This window comes from Aricia agestis, chromosome 15, assembly GCF_905147365.1.
Source record: "Aricia agestis chromosome 15, ilAriAges1.1, whole genome shotgun sequence".
Classification (NCBI taxonomy): Eukaryota; Metazoa; Arthropoda; class Insecta; order Lepidoptera; family Lycaenidae; genus Aricia; species Aricia agestis.
The window spans coordinates 8,346,539-8,371,331 of NC_056420.1; the positions used below are offsets into that span (position 1 = coordinate 8,346,539).

Here is a 24,793-nt window from a genome sequence, read left to right on the forward strand (position 1 = left end):
ATTGTAATGTTTATTTGAGGAATGAAATGTTTGTTAAACTTTTCTGCCAAGTCCTCGAACGATATATTATCGATATCAACATTAAATGAATAAAATATGACTAGTGCATCTTGACCAATATGATGCAACAAAATGGCGACTTTGCGTTGGTCATTTTCATTTTCAAGATTATTAGCTCTCATGTATATTTTTAATTGTGTATACCAATTTTTCCATGCTAATGGCATATTTGAACTTCTTAGATCCAATGGTTTGAGCCCATACGTAATTGAAGAATTAGTTGTAGTGTGAGTTGTAGACTTACTCACGTGCCCGCCATGTTGTACATGAGGTTGTACCTGGCCCTGCGTTTCATCTTTATGCATTTTCTTGCAAGTGAACTGATATTCTTATTCTTCAGACTTCTACTTCTGACACCATGTCGTATTGTGCAGGATGGTGAGCTTGGAGATTGTTTTAAAATAAAAGACAGGCTTCGACTTGACTTCTTGTATTGCAGTTTGACATAAAAGTAAAAAGACAAAGAACACGAACAGACTACAGACTAAAGAGCAGTGTTGCCAATTATCTATATGTAACAGATAAGAAAAAAAATAGTCATCATGCCTATTGTATACAAAACAATATTACCAATACAACCAGCTGTTGCGGATGATCAAAATACCACTTTTTGTGATCGTGCTATACTTACCCACCGTACCCATGCGCTCCGTAGCCCTTATGTTTTCAAGGTCTCACGTCATTTCGTGCCAATAATTTAATTCATAATAACATAGTACATAATTATCTTATGAAAGTAATTGCGGAGTTTCTAAAGGTTTTTTTGGACTCAAGAGTTTAAATTTCAATAGCGTTTAATATCGGCCAATCAAAAGCACCAGTAAGTAGATAAACTACTGACAAAAATCCTGAGAGAACAAGCACTACGAAAGCAGACCATAAATCATAAAAAAATTCAAATTCTTCAACCGGGGGCGACCTACCCAAAAAACCTTATCTCTTCACACTCACGCCTGTCTTTCATATGCCAGGTAAAAAGGACGACACGGAATCATCGCCGAGTTAGCGGGCAGTTATAGGTATTCTTTTTTTTTAAAGGATGTTATTAAAAAATATGTAACATAATCCCTGCCTTATCTATAATGTAATTATACTAAAAAGTTTCAAGCTTCATTTTAATGTATTACTCGAATACTAGCAGTTTAACGTGTTAATTATATTGGTGATTTGGAACTTGGAAGCAACTTCACAATTTTTTTCTACCGAGAAAATTGTATGCTATCGTGTTTTTGAGTAACATAGTCACTAGTGTTAGTCCTGAAGTTTGCTGTATCTTAATTTAACAGTTCAGTTTTTCATTAATATTGTCTGTAGTCATCGTCTTTAATATCAATTACAGACGATCATGTAAAGCAATTTGATATAAACGCGCCCTCAAAATCCTACCAAATAAAGTAGCTCCTTTGTTACTTAAGAATAGTCTCAAATGCCCAATACCAAGTGTTGTAAACAGTCATATCTGAGATATTTCACACCATTCACGTCGTGTCAACACTGGCCCGACTGGTGGTCGAGACTCGAGACTGGTGAATAAGAAATGTTTATCTAAACAACTGCACTGGGTCAGCTTTGAGACCTCTTAAAATGTAAAACTATTTTCTCTACACACCGTAGAGTCTAGTAGGCAGCGGCGCTATTCCTAGAATTAATGCTGGAAACCGCAATGACAAATATTCAATCAGTACCTCGATTTTGGCTATTTTAATACAGCTTCTTTAATCTTATTTATAACTAAAGGGTGTGTCATCTTAAATCGGGTTGTAGAAGTTATTAATTTAAGATTAAAATAACACGTATATCCGTCGCTATCCTAATTCCTGACTTACAAATGATTTTGGTTGTTAGTTTAAAGACAATCCTGATTCCAAAATAATGAAAATACATATAATAAAGAGCTAGAGAGCATTCTCGATTAACCTTTATAAAATCGGTTAGATATAAGAAGAAATAAAGCAACAACAAAAACTATCCATCATCGATCTAAAACCTACAAAGCGGAATTAATTGCCCGCCTCTATTATGAAAATGGAATGTCCCGTTCTGTGACGTCACAAATGAAGCCATGAGTGGATGAACTGGGTAACTAACATTTTACAACATAAGAGCAATAATTACCAAATTTTTCCTTTATAATTTTAACAAACCTTACCTACTTCATCACCTAGGTAATATATCTAGCTATACATAGAATCCACAATAAATTTTTTTCAAATAATTTTCCCGGTTCTAAAGCTTCATTTATCCAAAAAAAACCTTCTGGAACGAACTGTCGCCAGCAGCACCAGCGGTATTTCCGGACCAATACGACCAAGAAACTTCCAAGAAGAGAGCGTATTCCATCTTTAAATGCCGGCAACGCTCTTTTGCTCTCTTTATCTCTAGCTCTTTTTATGTTGCGAGTGTCCCTGGGCGACGGTAGTTGCTTTCCATCAGGGCTCGTTTGCCCCCCTTCTTTTAATAATAAAAAACTCTAGTTTTCAAATTATAAGTTACCCACTTCATCCATGTCTTCAAACACGTGTCAGTCTAATGTCTCTAATGACGAAATCAATCTCATTTCTGCGTCTGCAGCCTTACAACTGTCAGGTAATACAGCACGAAACCTTAGTATTTAGGCTTCGAATTCTATATTTAATAACTGTGTTCGAGGTTGTTAATGGTAGCCTGCAGGGGTCAAACTAGATAATTAGGAGGAGTTCAAGGTCAGGTACGTATGCGTAGGGTCAAAGGTATGGCTGGTACATGAATTGCTTGAAGGCTTGTATTAAGTTAATTAAGAGGATACAACAGGGGCTAGAGAAATGAAAAAAAAGTACGTGTAATATCTATAGCTGTCTCCCTTACCTCAAGCCTATACCGCAGAACGCGATAGAGACAACTGCAGAAAATCCAGAAAATCAACGATTCGTTGTCCCCTGATTCCTTCTCCAAAACTTAACCGATTTAAGTACTTTTTTCATTAAAGATTAAAAAAAGGCTTGAGCTGTGTTCCTATGTTTTGCTTTTTTTGTATAATCTAGCCAAATCTGTTTTCTGGACGTTTGAACACAGTGGAAAATCTGGCCATTTTTCTGGGTTTTTGAACGTTCATATCTTATTTAATAATTAAATTATGAAAAAAAAGAAAACATAGGGACATTGTATTAGTGGCCGTAGATATTCAGGAAAAAAATTATAACTCTACTAGCATTATCCAGGGAGGAAACAGGGTACAACGTTTGTATGGAAAAAAGGGCGGTGTGGAATCCTCTTAAGATATTTAGTTGTACCAGGTGTTTTACGCGTTAGGTAATAAAGCAGAGATATGAGTCGCTATTGCAGCTGTAATAAATGGTTTACCTTTTCGTACTTGGGAGTTAAAAGCTTGACTCACCGGAGCTACAGTGTTAGAGCAACAAAAATTACGATTTTTAGGGTTCCGTACCCAAAGGGTATAAACGGGACCCTATTACTGAGACTTCGATGTCTGTCCGTCTGTCTGTCTCCAGGCTGTATTTCATGAACCGCTATAGCTAGACTTCTGAAATCTTCACAGATTGTGTATGTCTGTTGCCGCTATAACAACAAATAGTGAAACCAAATAAAATTAATGTTTTTAAAGGGGGGCTCCCATACAAGAGACGTGATTTTTTTCGGCCTTTTTCGCTCTATATCAATAATGGCAAGAGGTAGGCACTTCAATTTTACACACATTCTTTTGTTATATATGTACTTATAATATTTAATAATAATATTAAAATAAAATAAAAATTTAAGGGGGACTCCCAAAAACACAATTTGTAGCCTATTTTTGCTTCAAGTATCGGTACGGAACCCTTCGTCCGACTCGCACTTGGCCGATTTTATTGATATTTAAAAGAAAGAATAATCAATGCGCATGCGATATTTGTCGATGGCTTATAAAGTCAACCTAACCTAACCTAACCTAGACTTTCGTCTGATTTCACTCTGGATGATCGGTTCAGATTATAATATGTCCCACATGGTTAAGTAAAGGGAACAGAGTGTCCCTGTGTATTGTGCACATATTTGGGCACTATAAAAGTAAAGCTAAGATGTAGGAGGCAGGAGCTAACTAGCTAGCTGCTTCGTATTAAGGCATGTCCGCCTGTAACTTAAAATAACGCGCCCCTCCCTCGTTTTCACAGTACAAACTGTTTAATTTACATCAGCTAGTGAGTGGTGGGGTGCGTCATGTCAAATTAGACAAGCTCTACTATAAAATTAAAAACAAATGAAAACAATTATTAAACAATGCAGTGTCATCGGTTAGTCTGGACTCTGGAGACATTTATGAGTTTAATTTTACATTCGACAAATGTGGGGTAGTCAAGGCGAACCACGTATGCATCGTATGACAATGTTCTGTAGGCAGTGGACACTCGTTTATAGTGTCATTTGCTCTTACGTGTTCGGTTAATACAATTAGCCTGGAGCGATTCAATCGAATAAAACATTGGAAATCTGTTTTTTTTTTTTTTTTTTTATTAAATAAGGGGGCAAGCGAGCAAACGGGTCACCTGATGGAAAGCAACTTCCGTCGCCCATGGACACTCGCAGCATCAGAAGAGCTGCATGTGCGTTGCCGGCCTTTTAAGAGGGAATAGGGTAATAGGGGAGGGTAGGGAAGGGAAGGGAATAGGGGAGGGTAGGAAAGGGAATAGGGTAGGAAAGGGAATAGGGTAGGGGATTGGGCCTCCGGTAAACTCACTCACTCGGCGAAACACAGCGCAAGCGCTGTTTCACGCCGGTTTTCTGTGAGAACGTGGTATTTATCCGGTCGAGCCGGCCCATTCGTGCCGAAGCATGGCTCTCCCACGTATAAAAGTTCCCACGTATAAAAAATCTTTGAAAGTCGGCTACACGTATGTTAAAGGAACGTTATGTTATAGTGTCAGTATTACTTAAAGGTACAAGTTGGAAGCCGGCTACATGAAGTTGCAACTTGCAGCAGGCGACGCACGTGTCGTCGCGGCGCTACTGGTTTCTATTTTCTATGAATATCGCTAGCTTCGTGTCGCTAGCTAGCTAGAAATACAAACAAACCAGTAGTGTCGTTGCGACACGTCGTCTGCGGTTGCTTATGGTCTTGTCATGTCGCCCGCTGCCAACCAGCACCAACTGACACTTTATGCTTGAAATAAACTAAAAGTTAAAATTGAGCCTCAAGGCATTGGTAACAAGTTAACAACTAACAATTTATGAAAACGTTTTGATCCGTCAAAAATCAACTGGTATGAATTGGCTTCTCCTGTTTGCTTGGTAGTACTGTGACACATGAAATATTTTATCTATTACGCGATAATATGTCTGAATGTCCTAAAAATTTAGATAAAAAAAACCGCGATAAAATCAGTAAAAATTAATTCACCGCAACCACCGGAAGTGAAAACGTGACCCTTCGCTTTTACGTTACTTCACAAACTAAAATCGATACCTATATAATATAAAAATAGGCTTATAATTAACTGATCACCAGAAATAGTAACTTTTCACAGACAAAAATAGTAAACGATCACCAAAATACAGACCACCATTTTAATGTAAAATGATAACCAAAGATTTAACATCTTAAAACCAAAAATAGTAAATGATCACCAAAATAAGTAAATGATCACCAACATTATACTAGCATTTTAAAGTAAAATGATCACCAAAATTAGTAAATGATCACCAACATTATACTAGCATTTTAATGTAAAATGATCACCAAAGATTTATTATCTCGCTATCCTATTTATTCAAGATGACTCCAAATAAATCATTGTTACTTAAACCAAAAGTAGTAAACGATCACCAACATTATACGTTAGCATTTTAATGTAAAATTATAACCAAATATATTTTTAATTAGCAAATATCCTATTAAAGAGAAGAAGACAGACGGACAGACAGACATCGAAGTCTTAGTAAAAGAGTCCCGTTTGTACCCTCTGGGTACGGAACCCTAAAAACAGGACTCTATTACTGAGACTTCGATGTCTGTCCGTCTGTCCGTCCATCTGTCTTTCTCTAGGGCCTAGGCTGTATCTCAAGAACCGCTCCAGCTAGACTTCTAAAATTTTCACAGATTGTGTATATCTGTTGCCGCTATAACAACAAGTACTAAAACAAAATAAAATTATTATTCCCATACAACAAACGTTATTTTTTTGGCATTTGCAACCGGTAGGCACGTTGATATTTTCGCAAAGGCCTTGATTATATTATTATGTTAACTTCAATAATTAAGTACTTAATAATAATAATAAAAAAATAATTTAAATGGCGCTCCCATACAAAAATACAATTTTAGGTCTAATTTTGTTGTATACCCTCCATGTCCGACTCACACTTGGCCGACTATTTTGTTAATAATATGCAATACATGTTTTGTCAATCGTAGTGATTTATTTGGACAGAAATATCGCATTGATTTTCTCACAAGGATTTGGTGATCACTTACTATATTTGGTGATCATTTACCATATTTGGTGGTCATTTATTATATTTGGTGATCATTTACTTTATTTGGTGATCATTTACTATATTTGGTGTTCGATTACAATTTGAAGTGTTGTCATGAGTCATGACTAAAATAGCCGGTAGTATTGCAATTTTAGACTTTATTTTTTTGGTGTTAATTATCTTTTTTTGGTAAACAAGTTTAGGGTATCGGTGCATTTTTTGGTGGTAATTATATTTGTTCCCATAAAAATATTCGCATACTCTTAATACATTTAGAACTAGTCTGCCATAATACATGATGGTAAATCCTTGGGCATTTTGAGCGTTTCTCCATCTACACAGATTTAAACAGTGAACTCTATGTATACAGGGATCAGGGTCCAGGGATGTCCTCTGTATAATAGAGTTCACTGAGAAAGTAGCAGCGCTGAAAGAGCAATTTCATTTTGTCACTTGTATGGGCTAGCGCTAGCACCTCAGTGTTAAGAGCGCACCTGACCCTAACTTGACTACATACTTAAACCTAGATCTCAAAATCTGTTAGGTCTAGAAAACGGATTTTTTGACACAAGTAACTTCAGTACATGAAGATTAAATGCTCAAGATGAAAACACGATTACTGAAAAAATGCTCGATAGTTTCTTTTTTACAAAAAACCTTGTTTTAGACACATTTTTGCTTGAATCTTCGAAGTTTGCTGTCTTTTCTTTAATATTTTTTAATATCTAAAAAGGCATTGATAAAACCTAAATTTGCTCAAAACACTTTTTTCATAATCATTATAGTTCGTCTTTTATTCAAGTAAAACTAACTTGGCGATGATTCCGCGCCGTCCTTTTTCACCTGGCATATGAAAGACGGGCGTGAGTGTGAAGAGAGAAGGACGATGTTTGATTTTTTGAGTCAGGAGCGCTCTTAATTAGATGGAAAATGGCCGAGTATTTTGGGCATTTATATTGCCGACCTCCCTCAGTAACGACCATAAGGAATTTCCAATAATATTCCAAACAACGAGCTATTTGTGCTAAAACAATAGTAGAACTTCCTAATATGTAGATTAGTGATATTACTGTAATTACCGTCTTTTTTACTTGCCGCATACTAATAACAGTCACAACAATAGAAATAAGGATTAATACAAAATATGTAAATAATATAGACGATTCGAAGAAATACTTTTAAGTTACATTAACTCATTGATCGTTCTGTATAATGTATTCAAAGAATAACCACATTCTGCATAAACTGCTAAACTTTCAAATGACTTAATTTAGGCAAAAAAATATAGCTAGACTTGTAATGAGGGAACACAGTGATCTGGTTTCAGTATTTACAGAGATAAAATCCAGAATCTAGACCTCAAGAGGTCTTCATTTTTGGATACTTGATATCACGTCGGTTGGATTACTTTTTGTGACTATAGGAACTACCTACGCGAAAAACAAAATGTTAGCAAAATATACTTAGGGTCAGTTTAGAAGGGATAAGTATATTTCTTAGTTAGGTCGAACTTGCTCTACACAACCCAGGTCATCTTTATCCCATACCCAAACTACTACCCAAAGCAGTCCGCTTTATGCAATTTTGTAACCTATCTACGAGTACAGTGATAAAGTAAGTATAAAGCTACGTATAAAGTTAACATATCGCATGGCACTTATGCGGGAAATGGTAATGAAATCATGTTCATACATTTACGACGCGACGCGGGCCACGCATGGAGCATAAAACTAATGCACATTACATAGAACATGTGGCAATATACATTCATACAGCCACTCATCCTTGATAGTGACAACTCATAGCTGGAGTCTGGAGACATGTGTGAAATATGCCGAAGATCGATTCAGTGGATGAATTTATCTAAATCTAATGCGTACGGCTCCACCGGCGAAAAAACAATATCCAGGAAATTATACATTTTCGATCTTACGATCAAAAATATCCTTTATCCTTCCCTGTAATCTACTCTATGTCTAAGCCAAATTTATTTACAATCAGCCCAGTAGTTTCGGTGCCTTTTCGATGGCAAACAAACATGCTTTTCTTCTTTATAAATTACTAGCTGTCCCAGTGAACTTCGTGTCACTTTAAAACCTTCCCTGGACTTCTACGAATATTTTAAGACTAAAATCAGCCCAATCCGTTCAGCCGTTTTCAAGTTTTAGCGCGACTAACACATTTGAAAATCCATTTTTATATATAAGAAGACTAGCTGCCCCGGTGAACTTCGTGTCACTTTAAACCTTCCCTGGACTTCTACGAATATCTTAAGACTAAAATCAACCCGATCCTTGCAACTTATTTACAAAAAACACTTTTCAAAGGTTTACCAAAGATTAAGAAATTGTTAAATATAAATACTGTTCATAGAAATAAAAGACCAATATGACGAATACGAAGATCTGAACCTAGGTCACTTACAGTTCTAAATTAATTCAACTATTTCTATGAGACGCAAGCTATTTTAATACAAACAATTATGTGCATTGTTAGCAATTTACGAAATACAATAACATACTAAAATCGCGTGCAAAAATTTCCAACACAAACCAATGACCAGGTTTTGGAATAGCGGGCATTGTTTAGTTATTATTTTAACCTCGTTTCAATAAACAGAAGCGACATTTCAATGAAAAACTGTAACGATAATGATGATTCACGGGTCTTCAGGCTACGAATAGTTGAGTTTACGGCTCGTTTACAACTTTGTACTCGGGCATCGATCACCCTTATCTGTATTTCGAAAACTACAAATTCCTCCGCTTGTGACATACAAAACACAAGTAAGAAACTCTGTTTGAAGGAAAAACATCTATAATAGTTCAAGCAAATTAGCTGAAAATTTGGCAAAATTAAAGTACGACTTTTATCTATCAGGATATGTAAGTTATAGAGTAAAGTTAAATTTTTTCTACTCTCCCCCCTCCTCCGGGGTGTGCGTCTATATGTCCCGAAACGTGGTATTTTCCACTTAAATAAGAAACCGTACTCGATACATAAAAAGTATGTATGAGAGCATTTCTCAAAAAAAGTGTACTTTCTCACTTAATCTTTGTCCCACATTTTAAAATATGTTTTTCTATAAATATAATAGACCATTACCCGTTTCTATTAAATTGTATACGTAGTAAGTTAAATAAATTCAGTAAAAAAACATTTACATATTAGAATTATATTAATAAATTATTAACTATAAAAATATTTTGAAACTCGGTCTAATCTAGTCGTATGAAAAGTGAAGTGTCCCAATTTCATACCTTCCCAAACAATTGATTGTATTTGTAAGACCTTGCGGAAATGTTTGAAACAACTTATGTATTTATTTAGGGCTGCAAGACCATAAATCGTTTAAAAAGAATATTTGGTCGTATTAGAACAAATTTATTTAATAAATAATGTTTTTAAAGTATCGCGGAAAAAGTTCCTCTTTGAAATTCCTTTTTTGTGACCATATTTTTTTAAATTTTGGAGTCTATTTTGGTATTAATATGTTTTAGTATAATGGCAAAATTGTTAAGCTCGATATCCATCTTATTTTCGTTTTGATATTTCTTTTACGTTCCACGTGCGCGAACCGAAGGTTGTCTATTAGCGTAGTGGTCCAGAAAATTTCCAGTCTTTGTTACCCAAGAAACGCAGGTAAGCTCTAATATTATTATTATTTCGCCTTAAGGTTCATTAAAGCTCCCAATTTTGATTTCGTAAGTCAAATCATAAACGTGTATTAGTTTTAGTTGTACGCGTATACAAGTTGAAAAGTTTATTTAACTTTATTCGTTACTTCCTTTTTTGTTACTTTTGAGTGGTAACGTAGATAAGGAAAAGAAGGTAACAAAATAGGAAATTGTAAGGCAGAGTGTTGACTATGTAATTTTTATTATAATAATTATGAAAATTACATGAGTCGTAGCCAAGCTTTTAAAGATTCTATTATTTGCTCATCTTGTTTTGGCATATAATTTTAAACAACATTGATATTTTTGATATTATCATGTAATAAGATAGGAAGATTAGACAATATTTTGTTTCAGATACTTTATTATTAACCAAAGGATCGTACAGAAACAGAGAAATTATATTCTTAAATATAACAGATTTTTTTATTTGTACTACTGTGTAGACTAGGTTTAAGAAATCCTATTTTGTTACCAGAATTATATTTTGGTTACTGTCCCATAAAAGCGGGCGCATATTTCTTTGGTTTTTTTAATATTTTAGTAGGATATTATTATGTTTTTGTGATGAAGACAAACATAAATACTTCGTTTTTGCATTATATACGTATAAAACAATTATACAAGATAAAATAGACTCAATATTGTAAAGATGAGAAAGAGTTGTGGCCGAATAGTAACGTAAAGGAAACATTACTGCCTATATTTTAAGATTTTACTGTTAAATATAGAAAAATATTTTAAAAACAAATTAAATTTTGTTTTATTATCCCATTTAATCAAATAAAATTTCTAATAACACAATTCAACATTGAATTTACGTAATCTAGTAAAGGTAACAAAATAGGAAATTTTCTGCACCTCGGGTTTGTTTTAATAGATTTTGCTATTTATTAACATTTTATATCTGAAAACAATCTATTCCAAATTTTGTAGACATTTACCCATATCTTAAAATAAAAAAATCGGTAATATTTAAAAAAGAATATTTAAAAAATGGTCCAAATTTTTTGAGAAACGCTCATGAACGAAATAAACCTTGATAAATTTACTACAAGAGTAAGGACTACTTTCTACGGTCTAGGGTTTAGAAATGTACATTTCTGACGAAATTATGTCCGGAGAAATTGATAAGTGACCTTATAAAAGTTGGGACAGAGAATCAGCAATCAGCCCTACCTCGATCGTGGGAATCGCAGACACAATAGATTTTCAATTGTTATGCGACAGCCGGGTGCCGCTTGGGGATTGATGGGTTAAATAACAAACAAAATCTTTTAACGCGCTTATTAGTTTGGATTCCTTGAAAAACACAAATTTGTAATAATACCTCTCAAATCTCAATTAAGAGGATACCACAGCGGCTAGAGAAATGAAAAAAAATTGCGTGTAATATCTATAGCTGTCTCCCTTACCTCAAGCCTATACCACAGAACGCGATAGAGACAACTGCAGAAAATCCAGAAAATCAACGATTCGTTGTCCCCTGATTCCTTCTCCAAAACTTAACCGATTTAAGTACTTTTTTCATTAAAGATTAAAAAAAGGCTTGAGCTGTGTTCCTATGTTTTGCTTTTTTTGTATAATCTATCCAAATCTGTTTTCTGGACGTTTGAACACAGTGGAAAATCTGGCCATTTTTTTGGGTTTTTGAACGTTCATATCTTATTTAATAATTAAATTATGAAAAAAAAGAAAACATAGGGACATTGTATTAGTGGCCGTAGATATTCAGGAAAAAAATTATAACTCTACTAGCATTATCCAGGGAGGAAACAGGGGACAACGTTTGTATGGAAAAAATGGCGGTGTGGAATCCTCTTAACCATACAATCGGTACCTTGAAATGATCATTATCAGTTTCTTGTTGAAGGCTACAAAAGGTTGTGTAGTGTTTTGATGAATAAAGTTATGCCCCGCCTACCTGGGTAGGTAGTAGGGAGAGTGGGGAGTGGTCGTTCGACTTCGGTTTGACGATCACTTCTTCTATCAGCTACGAGCCCGAGGGGTGGTGTCGAGTGATATAACAGTATTCTGTATTTTACTCTCCCTACAAGAATGTACAAATTGTACAGGTTGGATAAAACAATTCCATATCTAAGGTTACTTACCTAAAAAGGTAGTACGTAAAGATCAAAGTTATACTCCCACACCCTTTCTATTCCGTTTCTATAACACTGAAGTTTGTAAAAGAAGTATGAATGCACTGGTTGGCAAAAAAATCAACGCATGCATTCCGGGAGCATCGGCATAAATGAAAAAATAAACAACAGGAACAGGCATATTTTTTTACCGCGCGGCAGAATGAGAGTGTAGCACTTCTTCCTACATCGCGCCGGCGCCCGGCAGCCTTTAATTTCCTTACGAATTTCCTATTAGACCACGCGTGCCGAGTTCCTGACGCGAGTTTAACATTTTTTTACTCATCCCAAAAAGTGCACAACGCCGGTAAAAAAGTTTTTACTTTTTAAAAACCAAACGAACCTTCATCATCACTAGTAGGACACATTCCTATGCAGAAGTATGTAGTGAATGTAGGGACTGATCTAATTCCAAGGCCTGAAGACTCATCAAAGGGCTGCGCTAACCCAGTAAGCAGTAATGTAACCTCCCAGTGTTAGACTAACTCGGTTAGGCTGTTAACAGCCTCCTTGTTCAGCTTTCAAGTGCCATACAGTCGAAGACATATTCGGTTTACCTACTGTCATTTCTTGGTGGAACGTACGTACTTAATACATAATATTGATCCTACTATACTTATCTATTGTCTATACTCTATCCCCCTTATTAATAAACATTGTATAAGCTTAGAATAGTTATGCAGTGTTTTGTTCCTGTCACACAAGTGACATTTTTAATTGGATTGTAGAAGACAAAACATTGTATAACTATTCAAAGCTTATACAACGTTTATTAATAAGGGGGTTAAATATGAGTAACTGGCTGTCCCGGCAACGTTGTTTTGCCATAAAATAATTTTCCGTTTTCCTGCTTTTATCTTGAATTTTTTCTGATTTTTTTTTTCTATAGACCTCGCGGAGCCCGAGACCTTTCCAACGAATGCAAAACTGTGGAAATCGGTTTGTGCGTTCTGGAGTTATAGCGTCAGGAAGGAAAACCCGACTTATTTTTATATATATATTAGATAGAAGGAAATTTTATTTTGTACACAATAATAATAAATGTTAAGAATAATAGGATAGAAATCTAAACACTAAAATACAATCTAAGATAGAAGGCATGTACATAATATCATATTATTTGATTATGTGTTATACAGTTTACTCTGTGTAAGTTAGACCTAACTTTGTACCTTCCTCTTATAATATATTATAATAATAAATTAGAAAGGCCAAAAATTTTGTGAGTTTGTATGTTTGTTACTTCTTCACTTGATTTTAAAAAAAATCGTATAGCTCGGTAGTCGATACCTTGGATTACACATAACATAGGCTACTTTTTACTGTGGGAATATATCTTATTTTCCCTAATAAACCACCGGTATCACCGCGGGGCAGAGCTAGTGGCTTCGAAGCCGCGGCCATCTTCTCTCTCTCTGATGAAAGCACAGACATAGTTCAAGATAGATACCGCATGTCGCTCCATTTTTATGAAAACGAGCGTGCCACTTTTTTACTATCCACTGTGACGTACCGATGATAAGAAACGTGTCCATTATCAAGACCAACGTTTCTATTTGAATTTCTACAGCTCAATTTTAGGCATTTAGGCATTTTTAAAATTCCGATTGACGTCCGATTCCGATATCAGATTAAAGAAAAGACTTTCGAAAGACGAGCATTGCTCGTCGTTTGGGAACGCGATATGGCACGCGAAGTACATACACGTGCCGTATCTATCGTGATCAATGTCTGTGGGTGAAAGACAATTTACATAATATGACGTCACTCTCTTCTTTACGCGAATATGACTACTTGCACCCATGTCGGGAGGCAACCCAAGGTCCATACTCCTACCGGTTACCATCAAAGACATGAAGGACCTTAAATCCATAAAGATCATCAACGCCGCAGACCTGAAAAACGCCTCGAATATCAAGATAGCAGCCGCCAATCTGCTATCACAGAGCAAACTGCAAGATTTCAAAATGGACACCAGCAACGACGATTATGAACAAAATAACTGTGGTAAGTTATGTTTTTCATTTACTGTAGTCATTGACTGCAGAAACAACATTTTTCAGTTCCAGACAGCCAGCATTACCAACCAACCTCTAGTTTTTCAAACGAACTTAACTCCTCATCCTACTGAATAAAATATGAGGTGACGTGACACGGGAACATTCGTATAAAGGCGGAACCTACACAGCGTTTACTTTTTCATTCAGAGGTAAATTAACTATGAACGATCTGTTAGTGGCTTTACTTTTAGTTTGTATTAAATAGTTTTTTTTTTAGTTCTAGATGTAATAACTCTTAAGTCACATCTAGGAGTAAGGACGTAAAATATTTGCTCGAATATGTTAACTAATTTTGAATTTGTAAGCGAGTCACGCGAGTCGGGCTATTTACTTTTACAATATTAATCATGTAGTCAAAGAAAATAAAAACAAATGCTAGCTTAGTAACAGAAGCAGTCTGCCAAAAAGTAGAGTTAGCATAATATTATGAAGAGGATGGTTAAATATATTTCTAGTACAATATAGGACTTTTGCGTTACCAAAGATTTGGAACGAACGACTGCATCCCGTGACATTTAATAATTCCTTAACGTTAATGACTGGTTCGTCAAAAAATGCATGTAGTTTGACAAAATCTTCATTAAATTAAAGTTAAGTATTCATTAAATGTCTATTGTCTATGATTGGGGCATTTAGCTTAAATCCGTATTGTCTAATACAGGGGTTCCCAAGCTTATTTTGTCTACCGCCCAAGTGCCCACTTTGAGAACAAATTATGTTTAGCGCCTCTATTGTTTCAATTTAAAATGCATCCAGATGAAATAAATCACCCCCCAAGCCTCTACACAACGCTCCTATTTTTTTCCTGGTTCCCACGTCGTTAAGCGCCCGCAATGGGGCGTTATCGCCCACTTTGAGAAAGGCTGGGCTAATACAATATAGGGGCATACATATTACGATTATATGGACGAAAACAGCAATTATTTCATCTAAAACTTTAGAGCCTAAACGTAACGATATTTTATGAATGGCTCTATAAATAGGCCTGCAAGGTCCCCGATTAAGGGTTACACATTGACCTACAGCCCGCTCCGACCTTAATACAGCCAGTAAGTGCCTACGAGACCTAAAGATAAGTGTTACTATCGCCGCCTATCTACTGAGATATTATCGTTGTAGAGTTAGCGACGTCATCAAACTATTGCGAGATATAGGCATAGTTTTTTAAATAAGGGGGGGTTATATGTTCGGCTGTGAATATACAATATACATAAATATACAAGGTGTAACAAAACAAAGTGATAATACTGTAGGTTGCGTATATGTGTCCCTTACAGGCTTACTTATAGAGTTTACTATGAAAAAAGCAGCGCTGAAAGAGCAACATTTTTTTTGTCATTTGTATGGCAATTGTCATGAATTTTTACGTACTAAAGTAAAACACCCCCTAAAGTATTATCACTTAGTTTTGTTACATCCTGTATTTTTTCAACAAGAGTTTATTAAATATCTATTCACTAACGCTTTCGATTGGCTAACGTCAAACTATACAACGCTATTGAAAAGATAAACCCCAGTCAAAATACCTCAAAAACTAGAATACATTAGATACAATCATGACAATCGATTGATATTTTTAAATGAAACCTGCATAGCTAGCACAAGCACGTAGACAAACGAAAGAAACTAAATTTTGACAGTTTTACCGGAAAAACACTGGAGAAAAAGTTTCTTTCGTATCTCGATATCTTCCGCTTTTGAAAATCCATAAGTCAAGCATGACGAACCGCTTATGACATTTAGTTTCTTGATTCTTTTTTTATTTTTATTATGGCACTCAGGCGCGGTCGCAACCTGAAATTTTGGGGGGGTTTTTTATCTGCGCCCTCGGACGTTTCTGGGTTCACAGCAGCTGTCTAAGGTCGGACGAAGTGGTGGCTAGGGGATAGCTAGATATTTCCTTTTATTATTTAGCAAGATTTTGAGATTTTTCAATTTTACCTTAGATTTTGGGGGTGGTCATGTCCCCTGTGACCTGTGACCCCCCCCCTTCGGACCGCGCCTGATGGCACTTGGCTATAAAACCATGGCTAGTGTCGAGTAAATGGCAGCAAATTAAAAAAAATCGATGTATAGCAACCCTGTCTATAGCCGGAATTATAGTTTTGATCTACAAACTACGAATAATAAAGTTACTTAGTTTTTATTTTTCGTATTTCGTAGATCAAAACTATAATTCCGACTATAGACAGGGTTGCTGCACGTCGATTTTTTGAATTTGCCGCCATTTACTCGACACTGGCCATGGTTTTATAGCCGAGGTGCCATAATTAAAAAAAAAAGAACCAAGACACTAATTGTCAAAACAAAAATATCCGTTGCTTTGATGGTTGCTATGGAAAGAGTTTCTTGTCTTTGTCCACTGAAACTCAAGTCGATGGGTGGTGCCATGCTCGGGAATAAGATATGTAGACATGGGAAAGAAACTGCCATTACTTTCTTCCGAAGAATCGACTGGGAAACCCCGTGCTAGCTACGCTGTTCAAGAAATCGTTTCACAGAATAAAAGGAAGTCTATGATTGAGCTACCTATCAAAAATTCCGCCTAATAGTAATAAAGATCTACCTATTTATCATTAAAAAAAATATCCATAGCCGAACATAATATAACCTCCCCCTTTTTTCAAGTCGGTTAAAACATTTATAATAGACAATAGTATCTAGGACATATCCTAGAATGAATCATCTCATGATGATTCACTGGATTTTTTCATAAAATATGTATGATTAACCGGATATAGGTAAAAGACCGATCGGTAAGTACCTTAGATATTATATTTCATATCAGAATATTCCCTGCCTGCTATTGGTTGCCCTGAAATTTGTCTATCCTATGTCTTTTCTACAATCAAATCGGTTGAGCACTCGTTTTGGCGACCTGACAAATGGAGGGGACATACTTTTGCATTTATAATGTTAATAATATGGATTAACTGATGAGTGATGAGAAAAATATTATCCATACTAATATTATAAATGCGAAAGTCTGTCTGTCCTCCTCTTCACGCCCAAACCGCTGACCGATTTTGCTTAAATTTGGCATGGAGATACTTTGAGTCCCGGGAAAGGACATAGGATACTTTTTGTCCCGGAAAAATGTACGGTTCCCGCGCGATAAACTAATTTTGGCGCAACGGAGTTGCGGGCGTCATCTAGTAGCTCAGACTATAAGTGTTCTATTTTCCTTTCAGTGCCTACATAAAAAATATGCTCAATACTGTATGACCTGTAATAACTGGTCACTAGATCCATAGATGTAATAAATTAAAATTCATAAGATAATTTTACTAGTTTTAAATAATGTTAAACTATAGATACATAATATGTAGTAGTTGTTTGAACCTAAAGCCCTAGTAACAACCTTAACCGAGTTTAGGCGAATCGATCCGTTGTTTTGCAATGTTTTTGTATCCTTGTTAGTATAGCTAGACAGCCTTTGTATGAACTCCGATTTAACTTAGATTTCTGTTCACTAAGGTAATCTTTACCAGTCTGCCATAGATACGAGGGCTGCTATTTATGTATCCGGAATTAAAAAAAGAAACAAACATATATCATTTAATATGGTTTTATTGCTTTTCAAAATATTCGCCGCGATGATCGACACACTTTTGCATACGCTGGAACCAATTTTCATAGCACTTTTTCCATTCTGATTGAGGTATCTCCAAAACGTGCATTTTGAACGCATCAACAGCCTCTTCGCGGCTCGAAAAACGTTGACCACGTAATTTGTTCTTCGCGTATGGAAATAAAAAGAAATCGTTAGGTGCCAAATCAGGGCTGTACGGCGGATGACCAGTCAATTCGATCTTTTGACCCTCCAAAAACTGAGTTGTTTCAGCTGAGGTGTGACAGCTAGCATTGTCGTGATGTAATATGATTCTGCGTTGTCGGTTGTCCTTTCTTATTTCTTCAAAGACTTCTGGTAAACAAATGGTCGTATACCATTCAGAATTAACCGTTTTACGATTCTCTAATGGCACTGTAGCCACATGTCCATTAATTCCAAAAAAACAGGCGACCATTTGCTTCAAAGTACTTTTTGCACGAGTAACTTTTGTTGGTTTCGGCTCATCTTGGAACACCCACACCGTTGACTGTTGTTTAGTTTCGGGGTCATATGCATAGATCCAAGATTCATCACCTGTGTAGATATTATAAACGGCTTTTGACGTACCACGGTTGTATTTTTTTATCATTTTTTTGCACCAATCGACACGAGCCCGTTTTTGATCGATTGTCAAGTTGTGCGGAATCCAACGCGAACATATTTTTTTTACAGCCAAATGTTCGTGTAATATCTTATGTATGCTCGTCATACTTATGCCTAAGGACGCCTCTATCTCGCGATATGTAACATGACGATCACGCATTATTAGTTCCCGCACAGCATCTATATTTTGTGGGACAACAGCTGTTTTTGGGCGACCTTCTTTATTTTCATCCGTGAGCATAGACCGCCCACGATTAAACTCACTGTACCAGTGATAAACAGTGGTTTTTGATGGTGCTTCATCTCCAAAAGTTGCAGTGAGTTGAATAAAGCACTGTTGTTGATTTAGCCCACGCCGAAAATCGTAGTAAATCATTGCACGAAAATGTTCACGCGTTAAATCCATGGCAAATGAAGACACGCAATTTTCAAAATGACGCCACAATGGAAAAATAATTGACAGTCACATGAAACAAAATGTATTCTTCAACCAAAGAGTTCTATTTTCAAATGTTGTAATTACTTTTTAAATATTGTTCTTGTAAGTGGCCAGTTCCGGATACATAAATAGCAGCCCTCGTATAATTAAAGCTTTCATTACGAAAACGCTATAAGTAATATATCCTTTTTGTGGTCTAACATTTGAATGCAAAATTTTCCACAAAAATTAAGACAATTCAAAATGCAGTAGGTAACCAAATATAGGTATTATGCTTACCAACATATCTATAACAGAAACCTATAATAATTCATATTTTGTAAAAGGCTCTCAGAGTAACAGAGACAAAATAAAGTCTGTTACTGACCCAAAAATGTATGAAAGTAACAGTAAGTAAATTAAAATGTCATAAATTTACATTCAAAATTCCACGAGTCCTAAGAATTAAAAAGGTTAAAAACAAAATTTATAGCCAATAGTAGCCGTGACCTCAACTTTAGACCGAAACCAGGCGAAAGGATGCGCGGCTTGGCGATGCATAAAAGCAATACTAAATTGAAATATCTAAATACATTACAATACATAAACATTCTAATTTTAAATCGAACTTATGCTTCTTTGCGTCTCTTCTCTATTCCCTGGGCCTAATTCAAAATTAGAACAAGAGGTTCCAATTTTAAATTCAAACTAACCCATTAACAAAACGAAATACACAGGTATAGTTCAACGATTGATCACATTATGAACATTGGACATTGAACTAGCATTAACAGTCCATAAATATAGAACCACGTAATGTTTTTGCCATTCGCGTCTAGATCCTTAGTATCCGTGCAGATCATTGACCCACAAAACGTTTGGTTTAGTCACCGACATAACGTTATAAAGTTATCCATCTACGTTACATTGCATTCATACTTAAATCTTAAGTAGTCCGAAGTATTAATATGTTTATTTGCATCGAATAACCTTCTAATTTACTAGTGACCAAGGATAAAAAGCTCTGGGCCTAGAGATAAGTGTCAAGCGATTATCGTAAACGCCAATAAAATGTATGGGATTCGACATTAGTATTCGCTAGCGAAGCGATGACTTATGTCAAATCGCATACATTTTGTTGGCGTTTACGATAATCGCTTGCCACTTGTCTAGTAGGGCAGAGGAGCTAGGGAAGATCGAAAGACGTTTTCTTGTAATAGCTACATTGCTACTTTAAATATCAAGGAATATTTCTAGTAGGTACTATAAAATAGCATAATAATTTGTTGGTAGAGTTTCGAGTTTTTCTTTTAATTAAAAATAACTAGCTGTCCCGGTGAACTTCGTGTCACTTTAAAACCTTCCCTGGACTTCTACGAATATTTTAAGACTAAAATCAGCCCAATCCGTTTAGCCGTTTTCGAGTTTTAGCGCGACTAACACATTTGAAAATCCATTTTTATATATAAGATTATAATTGTAGGGCAAATGAGATATTTAGAACCGATACTAATCGTTGTCTCGCCGGTTACTGGTTTGTGATAGGACCGAAACCGGTCACTGAGTCATCATCCGAATTTCAAAGGAAACTTTCCCAACCGAGTACCGACACTAAGATTTTGTGTCCGCGCCGCCACCTGTAAACGCGATAGCAATATATTCCGTGAAGGAGACAAGTAGCGAGAGATCGTACGGAGTTCTACGTGCGGCGCGACCGGACTATAGTCTTGTACATACAGTACTATAACTAGTCAAACTCTACATTATCAATCCTGTTTCTCGATATAAACAAATCAACTTGTCGCAACTGTAAGATTTTTATTGAACTTTTATTCACTTTATTGTTTCTTCGTTAAGTTGTAAGACGGAAGTAATATGTCTGCTGTATAAGGTTCATCCGTATTTAATATTTATTTAAATAAATGCCAAAGTATAGTCTGTTTTCAGACTGCCACCGCTTTACCACAATAGACATAACGACCAGTAGTTCGACTGCAAAGAGACGGACAGGTTTCAATATCTGTCAAATTCGTCGGGTTTCACTAGGATTATGAACGGAATGTGCCTCGCGCTGGCTGATATAATTTATTTTTAAATATTTAAAATAAAGATTTCAAAATTAGATTCTGTCAATTTTAATCGCATGTGCCAAAACATAAACAACAATACGACCAAAGAGGAACACGTCCAGCGAATATGTCATAGTTTTAAATTCGTAGGTGACAAGTTAACAACCCTAGCGACATAATACGTCAAATTTAAAAATTTCAACATCAGTTCTAAGTCGGCATACTCTATCATTCTGTCTACTCTGGCTTTACTATTTACGGTCACACTCACACCGTTGAACTGATTTAATGACATTTGGTAGGTGTGGATATAATTTGAGCTCCAGGATTGTACAGTATCCACGTGATAAACTAATTTTGATACAACGAAATCGCGGGCAACATCTAGTCCAGGGGTCACCAAATGGCAGACCGCGTTCCGCATCAGGACCGCCGACCCGTTGTGTGCGGACCCAGCATGTTCGAAGATGATCTACGTTCATCTTAGGACCTCAACATCTCCAGGATTTAAGGCAATATCTAGAGCTTGCACCAATATTTCACTCCAAACTTCAGAGAAATAATTAGCTACAAAAAATGGTTACTTTTTTCATTGATATCTAAAAAACCTTTGTAATTTCCGTAATTACCTGTTTAATATTTTTTTTATATAAAATGTGCGGACCGCGAAGGTCATTTCATGTCTTAAAACGGATCCTGAGCGAAACTAATTGGTGACCCCTGATCTAGTCCCTTATGTTATGAGAGCACAATTAGGTATTATTATGCTCACAGAAAACATAAAAAGTCAAGACGATCCCTTGTAAAGCCCTGTAGGATCCGGACAAAAAAAAATTGTTTCATACAGATTTAAAACTAAATCTGGCGAAACAGCGTGCAAAGTAACCGACCGGTCCGTCGAAAAAAAATCATGAAAGGAAGTGCCTAATTCCATTTCAATTCATTGAAACGGCCAAGGCTGGTGCCAATTTAATATTTACTCACTCAAACGCAACCTACACGGGTGAATCATTGGCTGCTCTTCATTTTCTTTCGAATGTATGCGAAGAAAATTACTACGGTCCGTTCAGATTTATTGTTGTCGGAGTTTGTGCGAGTGATGCTTATGTCGTCGTCATAAATGTCCTTTCAGAAGTAAAATAACTGCGAACGTTAACTTTACAGTAAGCTGGTGAAGTCCGAGGAAAGTATGACAAAGTATGGACTCATCATCCCTTTTGCGCTTAGTTGCTGCCTTTTAGAACTAAGGTACCGTTTACATAAATGATTTCCATTTTAAATATATTATGACCAAATTATTCCTATCCCTTAATTATTATCAGGCATCGCATTTTCAATCGAGTTACCAGACTTGCATAGCCGTCGAGCACTCAATAAGTTAATAAATTATTTTTTCCTAAAAAGATGTCCATGAGCTATCAAACATTACTTACAACAACCCTATTCGTCATTCCGCAAGATACCAGGCTCACATAACAAGCAGAGCTAAGCTAACACTCACCGAGCCTCAACTCCCCAAAGTTGCCGCAGCCGATCTTCTTGCCGACGCGGAAGTTGGGCCCGACCATGAGCACGCCGGAGCTGGAGTTGACCGAGTGGCGCGAGGTGTGCATCGCGCTGCCGCCCACGCCGCGCCCCGCACCACCTGTTGCGCTGCAAAGTAACGTGTTTGGGGTCAATTTTGAAAAAATCATCACAAACACTAACCGCCCTTGTAGACATTTGTTTATTACATAACTTTTAACAGTTTGACTAAAAAATTATGCAGTCTATGTCAATATTATCATCATTATCATTATTTATTTGCAAAGAATGTTGTTATATTAATGTTGTTTAGATCATAAAAGAAACATACCGTGGCAAACATTCGGCTTTTGAAGCACGCAGAGTATTGTTTATTAAATTAAAGTTAAGTAATCATTAAATGCATCTGAGTGCGATCGTAATATTATAACTAGCTATTTGACCGAGCTTTGCTCGGTATTCGTTGAAAATAATATTTTCTAAACTTGATTCCTAGCTAGATCGATTTATCGCCCCCGAAACCCCCTATATACTAACTTTCATGAAAATCGTTGGAGCCGATTCCGAGATTCCAAATATATATATATGGAATCTCGGAATCGGCTCCAACGATTTTCATGAAATTTAGTATATAGGGGGGTGTAGGGAATTGCTCGTTTAAAGATATAAGATATCATGTGCTTTTCAATAAATTATTCGCCAATACCAGGGATGGCGAGCCAATGGCACGCGACATAAAATTTTGAGCACGCTGCTGATCACAAAATCGAAAATTATTATAGTGATTATATTCTACAAGCGCCAAGTTAGGCTAGGGGTATATTTTTTAAATATATACGTATCAAGATTACAAAGAAAAATATTATTATTTGATTGCACGTCTATGATTTATCACTTTTATTTATTATCACTTTAAGGGCCGCGCTACACCGGAATGGTATATAGCGCCGCCGAGGCGAGCACTTTCATTGTCATATGATTTTAAACTTTATCTTCATTATTGTATTAGGTACACAGTATCGCTTGAGAAATCGCGCGCGGCCGTAGATTTTTCAAGCGATTATAATGAAGATAAAGTTTAAAATCATATGACAAATCAGTGCACGGCGCTCGCCTCGCCCCTGCCATTCCGGTGTAGAGCGGCCCTTATAGTGGTTATTCAGAAAAGTGGCACGTTGATAAGGCAGGGTTCGCCATCCCTGGCCTATGGTTTCCAATAAGAGAAATAAAGCCTACTTTAAAGTTCTTCACTGCTAACTGCCCCCGCCTACAATAATTGTGGACCCCCATTTTTTGTCAGAGCCAACGAAAACCCCCGTCTAGTCTCACGTGTACCCCTGGGGGTCCACCTAGACCACTTTGGGAATTACTACTTTAAATCAAGGATTCCTAGATAGCATTATTTACGTAGAATTTGCTACACCTACAGCTACACGCTACACCTTAAATGTGTTTAAATATAAGAAAAGTTGACACCAGCTTTTAATGAACGAAAAAAATTCAAATTACTATGTCATTTGTTTCTTTTTTTTTTTTGTTAATGGACTCAATTCTTCTGAATTTCTAGCATTGCAAGGGATAATCCCGTCATATTGAACAGTTTCAACTTTCAAGCATAGAAGTTATAGTGGTGAATGAAATTAGCAATAATGTTACATTTTAAATGACATATTATTATCACTTGATTTTAGGGTACAAATAATAATAAAAACCGGCCAAGTGCGAGTCGGACTCGCGCACCGAGGGTTCCGTACAAACCTGCAAGGTTTACAAAGTTCGTTCATTACGACAATCGAGTCATAACTATGGTATTTTTATTGCAAAATGAAATTCATAACAAAATTTAAGGTATTCGGAATTTTTGCTTCATGCCAAATTTCAAGATTCTAGGTCGACTGGAAGTACCCTTTAGGTTTTGATTCCCTTGCGAGTACTTGCGAGTTTCAAAATATGCAGCTTAAATTGCTGTTTCTTTTGATTGCGTTGACATAGAAGTTTGATTTTGTTACAGCTTAAAGGTATTATAGACCTGAGTATTTGGTATGAATTTCAATTTAATACCTCTACGCGTTTATGAGGAAATGGGTAGTAAGTTTAAAATTATTAAAAAAATATATATTATGTGATGTAACTAAAAATTTATGGTTTTCGTAATTTTTCCTTTATCTATGCTATAAGACG

At 36.1% G+C, this 24,793-nt stretch overlaps 1 protein-coding gene across 24 annotated transcripts in view; it reads right to left on the reverse strand.

The window, feature by feature from the left end:
• Nucleotides 1–24,793, reverse strand: part of LOC121734284 (casein kinase I) — a 66,529-nt gene that overhangs the window by 35,978 nt on the left and 5,758 nt on the right. For all 24 annotated transcript variants that reach the window (XM_042124786.1, XM_042124785.1, XM_042124783.1 and 21 more), the window contains one exon: nucleotides 22,590–22,741. In XM_042124786.1, the coding sequence (XP_041980720.1) occupies nucleotides 22,590–22,741 (152 nt within the window). The remainder of the gene's footprint in view (nucleotides 1–22,589; nucleotides 22,742–24,793) is intronic.